Here is a 12,777-nt window from a genome sequence, read left to right as displayed (position 1 = left end):
TTTACAGATAATAAGATGCTCGTCTGTAAATCTACATCCTTCTGTATCTACACCTAAAGACAAAGAAATGACCTCAAATACAAGACCTAAAAGATCATTCTTAGACTGATTGTGATTTATTTGTACTCACAGCTCACACAAGGTTTTAATCTGTAAAGCAACTGGACGCCTGGGATCACATTCTACCCACAAAGAAGTGAACAATTCTTCTCTGGAAGAAAATCTCAGATTAACGGCTCACAGGGCTTTTATTGTGACGGGGCAGAGTGCATCACCTTTCCTGTCGTCAGCTGTGCTTCTATCATTTCATCCTCTCTGACACCCTCCCGCTATAATCCGGTCGCACTGTCAGGACCGATCTCTTCATAACCCTGAGTGACGTTTGGTGAAGGCTGAGATTGATGACACAACACTGAGGAACACACACATCTCTACACAAACACGAGGTGACTGTGACGCCGCGGTCTCAGTCAGCTGCATCCGTGTGTTTGATTGACAGCTCATCTTCATACCTAAAAGCTGCTGTCGCTTCCTCTCCTATATTTATCTCCTGTAAAGATCCTCGTCCCAGGCGCAAGGTCAACATGGCTGACAGGTAACGAGTGATGTGACTGACATCACACTGCGCCTGTGTGTGTGTGTGAGTGTGTGTGTGTGTGTGTGTGTGTGTGTGTGAGTGTGTGACTGATAGCAGGGCTGCAGGATCTCTCCGTCTCCTGGAGATGGAGATCAAGATGGTTCAAGTTCACCAGCCTCCCTGAGGCGGCCATGTTTGTTTCTTCCACGTGTGTGAATCATGTTTACAACATGTTGGAGTGGCAGCGACGAGTTTGTGTTTGGCCTCCTAATCAAGCCGAGCCATCACGGCGATAAATCATCCGAGCTGCTGCTACATTCAGGAGCTCTGTGTCAGACTGAAACGGCTTCATCGTCCTGGGCCGGAGCGTCAGCTGAGAATTTGTTGCCATCATAAAGTCACTCATTCAGGGAGCAGCGGCTCACTCTGAGAGCTGCATTACTAAGCAGAAACCTAAGGTTTCCAGGTAAAACTGCAGCTCCAACAGAGTCCACATGAGGCTGGCTGCAAAATCCAAGGAGACCACAACGTCCTGACTAACCTTAGACCTTTCTGGAGTCCCTGAGCTCCCTTGTCTCGTAGGTTCCTCTGGATCTCTGCTGCTGTGGACGTGCCAGACTCCAGCTACTACAACTACTACTATCCGTCTCCCCACTATCATCTCTCTCTCTCTCTCTTCATCTCCCTCTATCCCTCTCTCCAACACGGTCTCAGCAGATGTGTGTCTAACACAATAGTGCCCTATTACCCATCTAGAACTCTACACTCCCAGCATGCAGGCCTGCTCGTTGTACCTAAAGTCTCTAAAAGTAGTATGGGAGGTGAAGCCTTCAGTTATCAGGCCCCTCTCCTTTGGAATCATCTACCAGTCAGGGTCCGGGAGGAAGACACCCTCTCTACTTTTAAGAGTAGGCTTCAAACTTTCCTTTTTGATAAAGCTTATAGTTAGAGCTGGATCAGGCTTGGACCAGCTCTTAGTTATGCTGCTATAGGCTTAGACTGACACACTGGGATCCTGTCTCTCCCTCTCTCTCCTCCCTGTCTCTCACTTTAAGTCTCCCTGTCCCATTAAAGTTCCTAACCATAGACCTTTCTGGAATCCCTGAGATTCTGGATCTCTGCAATAGATTCCTTTTTTGGGTCTGTCATTCATCCTTTCTTTTCTTCTCTCTTTTTCTTTCTTTCTTTCTTTCTTTCTTTCTTTCTTTCTTTCTTTCTTTCTTTCTTTCTTTCTTTGTCTCCTTTTCTTATCCCCTCCTTTCCTTCTGTCATTCCTTCACCATTTCTTCTCCTCTTTTTCTTTCTTCTGGTCTCCCTCTCTTCTCTCTTTTCTTAGACCTTTCTGGAGTCCCTGAGCTCCCTTGTCTCGTAGGTTCCTCTGGATCTCTGCTGCTGTGGACGTGCCAGACTCCAGCTGCTACAACTACTACTATCCGTCTCCCCACTATCATCTCTCTCTCTCTTTTCATCTCCCTCTATCCCTCTCTCCAACAAGGTCTCAGCAGATGTGTGTCTAACATGAGTCTGGTCCTGCTGGAGGTTTCTGCCTGTTAAAGGAAGTTTGTCCTTGCCACTGTAACTTGCTAAATGCTGCAAAGTGCTCTGCTCATGGTGGATTAAGATGAGATCAGACTGAGTCCTGTCTGTAAGATGAGACTGGATCTGATCCGGTCTTGATGTTGGGTGTTTGGTAATAATAGAACATAGAGTACGGTCTAGACCGGCTCTGTTTGGAAAGAGTCTTCATGAAAGATTACGTACGCCTGTATGGCCTCGGTGACGGAGCCGATCTGGTTGACTTTGAGCAGCAGACAGTTGCAGGCTCTCTCCTCTGCGGCTTTCTCTATCCTCTTTGGGTTTGTCACAGTCAGGTCGTCGCCCACAACCTGGATCCCCACCCGAGCCGTCAGACGGGACCAGGCCTCCCAGTCGTCCTGGTCGAACGGGTCCTCGATGGAAACCACTGAAACAGAGAGAAGACAGGTTAAGCGTTGTGTTTGTCTACGGCTGAAGACAAAAACACAACAAACGCGTCCTCCACCTGGGTAGTTGTTGACGAAGCCCTGGTAGATGTCGGCCAGCTCCTCTCCGGAGATGTGTCTCGCTGCGTCGGGAGGAGATTTAAAGTCCAGGTCGTACTTTCCGTCACGGTAAAACTCTGAGGCAGCCACGTCCATCCCGACCACCACCTTCTCCGTGAAACCAGCCTTCTCTATGGCCGTCTGCAGGAGATCCAGAGCTGAGGACGCAGGGGGAGAGGAAGACACAGGAAGTTAAGGTGAGACGGAGAAGATGAAAATGAAGATAGACTCTCTTAAAGACACTCACCTTCACTGTTCTCCAGGATGTTCGGGGCGAATCCTCCCTCGTCTCCCACGTTGGTGGCGTCCTGTCCGTATTTCTCCTGGATCACTCCCTTCAGTGTGTGATAGAGCTCCGCTCCTATCCTCAACGCCTCCCTGAGACACGGGGGCGCCAACATCAGAGAGCGGAAACACAAAAACATGGCAGACGTCATCAGTAAGGAGAGTGAGATCTAAAACCACTGACTTATTACGGCGCGACCTGGAGGGCTCCCCTGATATGAAGGTGTTGTAAGTATTGTGGAGATGAAGTCTTACTTGAAAGATTCAGCTCCAACAGGCAGAACCATGAACTCCTGCATGGCCAGTTTGTTTCCTGCATGAGATCCTCCATTGATCACATTGAAGGCCTGAAGAGGAGAGGAGAGAGGAGAAGAGACGCCACCTTTAAACGCTTTTTAAAATGATAACAATATCAGTAAACAAGTGCACATTTGTATTTTTAATCGACGTGCGGTCGATTAAAGTATGAATGAATCTTAAAGGTGACATATTCTGCTCTTTTTCATCAACATATATTGATCTAAGAGGTCCCCAAAACATGTCTTTAAAGTTTATTGCTCATAAAAACTCTTTGAAATCAGATTCTGGTCTGCCTGTAAACCCCTCTTCTTCAGCCCTGCTCAGAACAGGCTGTTTTCTGTGTCTATGCCTTTAAATGAGAATGAGCTCTCTGACCACGCCCCCTCAGGAAGTGGATGTGCCCTCGGCTCTCCGGCATGTTGACCTAATGTTTACATGTTGGCTGAATATACACGGCTGCTCACAGACCCGCGTTACTTCAACCCTCTGAATCTGATCCAGAATCTGATCCTGATGGAGAGGCGCCTGCAGCAGGACCTTTCTGAACCATTGGTCACAGATTTAGTGTTTCTTGTTGTTTTATTTGTCAGTATGTCGACGTGTGTCTTGGTACACAGCTACCAACATGTAGCTATGTGGCTATGCTAACTAGCGCTAGCACTTTTCCATGAAAAATAAAAATCATCCACTAGATCTTCAAATCTGCAGACGTGGGGAGTCAAACCGACCTTTGTGTTTATTAAGACAGCCTACAACTAGCATGCCTACCTCCTAAGCTCCTTGTTAGCACACATGTGTGCAGGGAATGAAAAACAGAGGAGGGGTTGAGTTGTATTTTATACAGTCTATGGGCTGAACAAGCTCCGAGCTCTGACTTCCTGTTACAGACCGGATGGCGTTGTGACGTATGAAAAACACTGAAAACTGAAACGGCTGGTTTCAGCACACATTTACAGAAAGGTGGAGAAATCAGAACAGGGGCAGAATGGATTCTTTTACTTTTCAGGGGGTTTGTAGACAGGGACACATATTTCAGGTAGAGAACCATTAAAAAGTCCATTCTGCATGATATGTCACCTTTAAATAATAAAAAGACTGTATGTTGTTTTATTGAATGCATAATGTTTGAAATTTAATAAATTATAATGGACAGATCTGCAAATAAATACCTGCTGTATTATCAACATTATCAACATGGCTATAAATTAAGCAATGAAATATGAATTAGTTTTACATTGCATCAATTGTTGTTGTGATGGACTTGCAGTGCTGTGAGTTTGTGACTTACAGGAACAGGAAGCACCAGCTCTGTGTTCCCGGCCAGGTCGGCTATGTGGCGGTACAGGGGGACGTCTTTCTCTGCTGCACCGGCCTTACAGATGGCTAGAGACACTCCCAGGATGGCGTTGGCTCCAAACTGAGCTGTAAGAAATCCTTCTTATTAGCTCTTCCAGTCAGAAGTTATCTTACATTTCTGCATTTCCTATAATATATACATATTTGTGTTGCACTGCCTGTCATACATCTTATGGCCACTAGAGGCCCTCACCAATTCTGATTTCAGGATATCACATCCTTATTGTCGTGACTTTGTTTCTTATGTCTCAAAAAGTGGCACCATCATTCTGTTGATGATAAAGTTTGACTGCAGTTTCTCTCTTTGCCAGATAGAATTAATTTCCTACCCCAGCTGTTTACGCTGCAGCCTGAATGATTATTTGGCATGACTGTGGATCAAAATAAATGAACGCTGCATTTGTTTATGAAGGATGGATCCTGCCAAAGTAGGAAATGTAATCACTCCTTCCTGTTCTCGTCTGTATTTCTTCCTCCCGCTGCAGCTTTGTGACGAACGTGCCTTCGGTTCAGACACTTTTCTGTGACACTCTGATGACCCGGTGTTTGACTCACATTTGTTTTCTGTGCCGTCCATCTCAATCATCATGTTGTCCAACTGCTCCTGCTCCACCACACTGATGCCCTGCAGACACACACAGATATGAAAACACACTGTAGTAATGCTAACATGCACAGATGGAGTAAATGTAATTTAATTCATAAATTAATACAAGTTTTACTCTCCCCATCAAGTAATAAGAAATATGGATTATATAACAAACAAATATACAAATATTTGGAGTAATTTGTTTCTGTTAATGACGCCATGTGATCATTTTCAGTTTCCAATCCAATCCAACTTTATTTATAAAGCAAATTTAAAAAATCTTAAAAAGTTGCACAGTGAGGATAAATAAGTGAAAACAAAGAATATAAAACACTGTTAAAAAATAAAATTATCAAATTAAAACACTTTAAAAAATACTTGAAGACACATAAAAACACACTGTAAGAAATGATCAGAAATAACATAAAAAATACATAAAATAATTATTTATTGAAGCTGAAATTGACTGAAACGCCCTGCTGAGTCTGAATGTTTCTGACTCAATCTAATATGATGGAGCCCCAAAGATAACTGACTTTCTACCTATAACTATGAGTATTGATTAATGTACAGTAGGAAGACTTACAGAGGCTATGAGAGCGGGACCCAGAGTATCGTTGATGTGACCGACTGCCTTTAAAACACCTGCAAGAAAAGAGGAAATAAAGAGAGGTGAGTCTGAAAAGAAGTTTTCTGAGATATTCTATCATATGGAGACAAAACTCCAGCTGAAGGGAGGCCGTCTGTCAGAGCTTTACCACAAAGATTTAACAAACTTCAGTGTTTATGTTCAGAAGAGTTCACAACAGCTCAAGCCTTTACACAATAATAGGATCCTTCCTTCTTTTTTCATTCCTTTCTTTCTTTCTTTCTTTCTTTCTTTCTTTCTTTCTTTCTTTCTTTCTTTCTTTCTTTCTTTCTTTTCTTCTTCTTTCTTCCTTTCTTTTATTCCTTCTTTTATTCCTTTTTACTTTCATTCCTTCTTCCTTTCTTTCTTTCCTTTCTTTCTTTCTTTCCTTCATTTCTTTCTTCGTTTCTTCCATTCCTTCTTTCCTTTTTCCTTTCATTCATTCCTTCTTTCTTTCTTTGATTTATTCCTTCCCTCTTTCTTTCTTTTCTTCTTTCTTTCTTTCTTTCTTTCTTTCTTTTCTTCCTTCTTTCTTCCTTTCTTTCATTCCTTTTATTCCTTTTTACTTTCATTCCTTCTTCCTTTCTTTCTTTCCTTTCTTTCTTTCTTTCTTTCCTTCATTTCTTTCTTCGTTTCTTCCATTCCTTCTTTCCTTTTTCCTTTCATTCATTCCTTCTTTCTTTCTTTGATTTATTCCTTCCTTCTTTCTTTCTTCCTTTTTTTCATTCCTTTTTACTTTCATTCCACTCTTTCTTTCTTTTCTTCCTTCTTTCTTCCTTTCTTTCATTCCTTTTATTGCTTTTTACTTTCATTCCTTCTTCCTTTCTTTCTTTCCTTTCTTTCTTTCTTTCCTTTCTTTCTTCCTTTCTTTCATTCCTTCCTTCTTTTCTTTTTCCTTTCATTCATTCCTTCTTTCTTTCTTTGATTTATTCCTTCCTTCTTTCTTTCTTTCTTTTTTTCTTTCATTCCTTCCTTCTTTCTTTCATTTATTCCTTCCTTCTTTCTTTCATGTATTCCTTCCTTCTTTCTTTCATTTATTCCTTCCTTCTTTCTTTCATTTTACTCCTTCCTTCTTTCTTTCCTTTATTCCTTTCTTCTTTCTTTCACTCCTTCCTTCTTTCTTTCATTTATTCCTTCCTTCTTTCTTTCATTTATTCCTTCCTTCTTTCTTTCATTTTACTCCTTCCTTCTTTCTTTCATGTATTCCTTCCTTCTTTCTTTCATTTACTCCTTCCTTCTTTCTTTCATGTATTCCTTCCTTCTTTCTTTCATTTATTCCTTCCTTCTTTCTTTCATTTTACTCCTTCCTTCTTTCTTTCCTTTATTCCCTCCTTCTTTCTTTCACTCCTTCCTTCTTTCTTTCATTTACTCCTTCCTTCTTTCTTTCATGTATTCCTTCCTTCTTTCTTTCATTTATTCCTTCCTTCTTTCTTTCTTTCACTCCCTCCTTCTTTCTTTCATTTATTCCTGGATCCATCGATGCACAGGTATGTAGTGCTCATGTCCGCGTCGACCACTGTTGCTTCAAGTCAACGCAGGGATATAAACCAGGCTTAACTCTTGGTTACACCAGAAGCCCCACAAAGTCTCTGTACCTTTTCCCTTGTAGCGGCTCTTGTCTCCATCTCTGAGCTCCAGAGCCTCGTAGATCCCTGTGGACGCTCCGCTGGGCACCGCAGCCCTGAACAGACCTGGAGTCAGACCGACAGACAGAGAAAGACGTTAGAGTTAAAACGTTTGGAGTGGACAGAGGAGAGGAAAAACTAATATCAAGAAGACATTTTTGAATCCCTCTTGTCCAACAGTCTTAGATATGTTTGGATGTCCCTTCTGTATTGTATGTTTTTGACTGTATTGTTCTTTATTTGTAACGTCTGATTTTTGAATCAATAAATAATGTTGTGTTATCCTTTAATCAAATAAGCAAATATCAAACTGACTGCCAATAATTTCCAGCTTGTTATTTACACCCACACTGAAGTACATCGCAAGTCTTTGGCACCTTTATTTTGGGGATCAAGGGTTAAAACATTTGGGAACCCTTGCTTTACTTGTTGTACCTACAGTATCTAAAAGTAGTATGGGAGGTAGAGCCTTCAGTTATCAGGCCCCTCTCCTTTGGAATCATCTACCAGTCAGGGTCCGGGAGGCAGACACCCTCTCTACTTTTAAGAGTAGGCTTCAAACTTTCCTTTTTGATAAAGCTTATAGTTAGAGCTGGATCAGGCTTGCACCAGATCTTAGTTATGCTGCTATAGGCTTAGACTGCCAGGGGAACTGACACACTGTCACACTGGGATCCTATCTCAACCTATCTCCTTAATTTGACTCAGCAAGGGGCGGTGGTTCTTTAGCTGGTTGCCACCTGCCATGAAACAGAGGGAAGAAGAAGAAGCAGCAGCAGCAGAAGAAGAAGACTCAGTAACCAGCTAGCCAGCTTGAATTACAGCAGTGTGTGGCTACTACTGCAGCGAAAATCATATCAGGGAAGATGAAAGTTAAAGTGAGGTTCTCTATCTGCATCCCAAAAAATAATCCTCCCCAGTTTGGGAATTTTGGGGATTTTTGACTTGTAATGCAGAAGAAGACGGTGAGTATTTCCTGTCTCGGTGATGGTGACGTGGATAAAACATAAATTTGAAAGTCATTAGAATCAGATGATGACATGTAAGTAAGTCGCTTGCTTTCATTAGTTAAGTTTATGAAGTTGTCTCGCCTTTCCTTAATTTGACTGAGCAGGGGGCTGCAGTTCTTCAGCAGCAGCAGAAGAAGAAGACTCAGTAACCAGCTAGCTAGCTTGAATTACAGCATTGTGTGGCTACTACTGCAGCGCAAATCATATCAGAGAAGATGAACGTTAAAGTGAGGTTATCTACCTCCAACTGGAGAAAAAAAAACCTCACTAGTTTGGGATTTTTGGGGATTTCTGGTCTGGTGGCCTCCCCATATATATGCACCTGAATCTGGCCTGACTCTGCAAATTGCAAGTCCCCTTTGCAGAGCCAGGCCTGATAAATACCACCCTGCTGGTACCCACAGCCCCTCCCTCCACCATGCCCTTAAAATCTGATATCCTGACTGCCCTACTGCTTACTCTTTCAATTAGGGATCCAGGATCTTTTATTTTGAAAAGCCAGAAGCGTTCCAGGATGTTTAATGATTCCAAAATGATCAAAAAGCCTAAAACTAAGTCGTCTTTTAGTTTTTCATCATCCCAATCAGCCAAAGATAAGTTTTAGTTTGGTTAGTAGTGGTTGTAAGAAGTGTTTTAAGGTTTGTTTTGATCTCAGAGGGGTAAAGAAAATCTTCTTTAAAAGGAGTCTCTAAGCCCTGACAGCTGATTCATTCAGACAGTTTACATGGACAGCACAGATGCTGGTGTGCCGAGGAGCTTCCTGTCTGACATGATGAACTCAGACATCTCCCTGCTGAGCGCTGTACGACTTTTCTCCACTCATATTTTTCCGACAGGCTCGTCCGCAGTCACCTTTCTCTGTGTGAACGTCCACTTCCACTGTCGGGTTTCCCCGGGAGTCCAAGATCTCCCTGGCAACGACGCTGACAATCGACATCCTGAGAGACACAGACAGGAAGAGAGAGAGAGAGAGAGAGAGAGAGAGAGAGAGAGAGAGAGAGAGAGAGAGAGAGAGAGAGAGAGAGAGAGAGAGAGAGAGAGAGAAAGAGAGAGAGATAGGACATGATTGTTTTCACAGTGACGTCTTGTTTACCCTCCCTGAAATATGGTTCATGCTTCACAGTTATATTGGGGATGTTGGATGCAGGATGAATTCAGATCTCTCTCACACACACACACACACACACACACACACACACACACACACACACACACACACACACACACACACACACACACACACACACTCCAGAAATAAAACCACTGCAGATTCACTCTGAAAGTCAAAGCTCACCACACAGCACTGGGTTGTGTCACGCACACACACTCTGCATTGTCTTTGGTGCTCCTTGCAGCAGGCTGCAGTGAGTGTCTTCGGTAGCAGAGTTGATTATGCATCACTTCTCCATCCCGCCTTCACCCAGATGTGCGTCGGGAATATTCTGTGTTTTGTTTCATTGTCAACAAAGAACTACAGTGAACCTAACCTGCTGACACGTGTTCTATATAAGCATGTATGAACAGCAGAATGAAGACACACTGGGACGTTAATGTTAAACACAAACACACCATCCTGTAGTCAGACCAAGCGGCAACATCCGGTCTAAAAATATTAGTTCAATGTGGAAGTGCTAAGAACTGCAGTTCCTCCAGTGTCCACTAGGGATGCAGCCGATCCGATCCTGGTATCGGATATCGGCTAGATCGGACTCAAAAGGCTAGATCGGATATCGGTGACAAGGGGCTGATAGAAAGTGCCGATCCATATGGCAGATCTATTCATCTCAGTTCTATGCTTTTCTGTGTTTACAAGTCCTTCTTTCTTTCTTTCTTTCTTTCTTTCTTTCTTTCTTTCTTACTTACTTTCTTTCTATCTTTCATTCATTTAATTCCTTTCTACTTCCATTCCTTTCTCTCTTTCTTCTTTTCTTTCTTTCATTCCTTCTTTCATTCATTCCTTCTTTCTTTCATTCATTCATTATTTCTTTTTTCCTTTCTTTCATTCATTTTATTCCTTTTTACTTCCATTCCTTTCTTTCTTTCTTTCTTTCTTTCTTTCTTTCTTTCTTTCATTTATTCCTTCTTTCTTTCATTTATTCCCTCCTTCCTTCTTTCTTTCATTCCTTCCTTCTTTCTTTAATTTATTCATTTCTTCTTTCTTTCTTTCCTTCATTTCTTTTCTTTCATTCATTCCTTCTTTTTTTCATTCCTTCCTTTTTTCTTTAATTTATTCCTTCCTTCTTTCTTTCTTTCCTTCATTTCTTTCTTTCTTTCATTTATTCTTTCATTTCATTCTTTCATTATTTCTTTCTTCCTTTCTTTCATTCATTTTATTCCTTTTTACTTCCATTCCTTTCTTTCTTTCTTTCTTTCTTCTTTTCTTTCTTTCATTCCTTCTTTCTTTCATTTATTCCCTCCTTCTTTCTTTCCTTCATTTCTTTCTTTCTTTCATTTCTTCTTTCATTTCATTCCTTCCTTCTTTGTTTCTTTCTTTCATTCCTTCGTTCTTTCTTTAATTTATTCCTTCTTTCTTTGTTTCTTTCTTTCATTCCTTCCTTCTTTTTTAATTTATTCCTTCCTTCTTTCTTTCATTTATCCATTCCTTCTTTCTTTCTTTCCTTCATTTATTCCTTCTTTATTTCATTCTTTCTTTCTTTAATTTATTCCTTCTTTCTTTCATTCTTTCTGTCTTTCCTTCCTTCCTTCTTTCTTTCATTCATTCCTTCTTTCTTTAATTTATTCCCTCTTTCTTTCTGTGCGTATCCTGCTTCATCAGTGCCGCCCGGTGGAGCATGATGGAGGATAACTTCAGAGGATCTGCAGTTTAGCTGCATGTCACGCTTCTTTTGCTAACAACGCCGCTTGAAACTCTCAACATGTGCAGCGGTAATGTGTCGACGGATGGCCGTCACGCTGAAAAATACAATGGAAGCCCAAAGGAGGAAGGTTACGGCACCTGGAGCCGACTGCAAAGAAGGAAGAAACCTTCTATTAATGGGTTCAAAGTGTGAAAACACGGACAGGTTATTGGATTTAATTGTTCCGGCTCCTTGAAATGAAGGGATTCCAGCCTCTGGTTTAGCACTTGGAACCCAGGTACAGTTCACCATCAAGACATAAAAGCCTGAAGTTACCAAAACATGATTCTATCCTCACATTAAGGAATAGAGATTGTTAAAGCAACACCAGGATCGGATCGGCTAGTATCGGTATCGGCAGATACCAAAGCCCAGGTATCGATATCGGTATCGGGACCCAAAAAGTGGGATCGGTGCATCCATAGTGTCCACTTGAGGCTGGCTCCAGAAGTACCGGAAACCACATACACACCAATTCAAAAAAGCCGATCTTTACAGCAGAAATAAACATGTTCCTAAAAATGAGTTCAGTCTTGATGGAGTGGGTGAAGTTTTTTCATAACCCAGCAGTTTTGAAGTGTAGTCTGGATAGCTCATTTCTTGATCGGCTCACACTGTAGGGGGGATTGATTTTTTTATTACATGGTAGTTTCAAAGATATTGAGATTACAAGTCTTCCAATGAGAGGCACAGCTGACGTGATTGACAGGCGGGAGCACTGTAGCTGTTGGCTAGGAGGCTCAAAGCCCACCTCTTTACTTCACAATCGCTCAACATTTCCAATATGGCTGCCGCCAACGATTGGCCTCAAAACAGCGCTTTAGAAACAGATGGGTGGCGTCACGGATACTACGTCTATTATTTATACAGTCTATGAGTTGGACATTCTTACATGAGCACCACATGTGGATTAAATCTACATCTTGCAGTGCCGGTTTGGCTCAGCTGTGGAGCGGACACCCTGAGTGTCGTTGTTTTGGTCGTAGGATCGACCCCCTGACATGATTTGGCGTACGGTACATCACCCCCCAAGAGGCAACCTCTGATGAAGCCCATGCAGAAGTGTTAGAAGAAGTGTACTTTCACTTTTGTTAAATTTCTTTAAAGTCACAGAATTATCATCCTGGGTTTTCAATCCCTGCAAAATACAGTTACTAGTTTTCATATATACTCCATTTGCTTCTGCTTTGTTTGCATTTGAAATATATGTTTGTAATAATGCACATGATGCAAACAAAACCAGCACACCTCTAAAACCTGAACCAATAGCGTCAAGACTTGAGATTCTGTAACTTCTTCTTTCTGATTGATCCTATTTGATTAGTTATTTACGTACACTGGTCCACACTGATGTCACTTTTTCCTTCTTAACGTCCAAACACTCCCGTCACAACATCTTCTTTGTGTCATGTTTCCGCCCCGACAGCCCGTCCAAAGACCAGACCTCTGTCCTCCGCTCAAGAGGTCT

The 12,777-nt window shown here is 41.9% G+C and overlaps 1 protein-coding gene across 9 annotated transcripts in view; it reads right to left on the bottom strand.

The window, feature by feature from the left end:
- Positions 1–12,777, bottom strand: part of LOC117827752 (gamma-enolase) — an 85,116-nt gene that overhangs the window by 5,196 nt on the left and 67,143 nt on the right. For 8 of the 9 annotated variants that reach the window (XM_034704500.1, XM_034704499.1, XM_034704504.1 and 5 more), the window contains 9 exons: positions 9,304–9,389; positions 7,412–7,507; positions 5,775–5,833; positions 5,155–5,224; positions 4,532–4,665; positions 3,199–3,290; positions 2,906–3,036; positions 2,619–2,816; positions 2,339–2,540 (listed from right to left, as the gene is read on the bottom strand). In XM_034704500.1, the coding sequence (XP_034560391.1) occupies positions 2,339–2,540; positions 2,619–2,816; positions 2,906–3,036; positions 3,199–3,290; positions 4,532–4,665; positions 5,155–5,224; positions 5,775–5,833; positions 7,412–7,507; positions 9,304–9,388 (1,067 nt within the window). In that variant the 5' untranslated portion in view covers position 9,389. Of the gene's footprint in view, positions 1–2,338; positions 2,541–2,618; positions 2,817–2,905; positions 3,037–3,198; positions 3,291–4,531; positions 4,666–5,154; positions 5,225–5,774; positions 5,834–7,411; positions 7,508–9,303; positions 9,390–9,745; positions 10,062–12,777 lie in introns of those variants that run through there. The other variant, XM_034704498.1, reaches the window with a different exon arrangement.

This window comes from Notolabrus celidotus, chromosome 16 (genome assembly GCF_009762535.1).
Source record: "Notolabrus celidotus isolate fNotCel1 chromosome 16, fNotCel1.pri, whole genome shotgun sequence".
NCBI lineage: Eukaryota > Metazoa > Chordata > Actinopteri > Labriformes > Labridae > Notolabrus > Notolabrus celidotus.
Note: the sequence above shows the minus strand (reverse complement) of the source record. Positions and strands in the feature narration are given on the sequence as shown.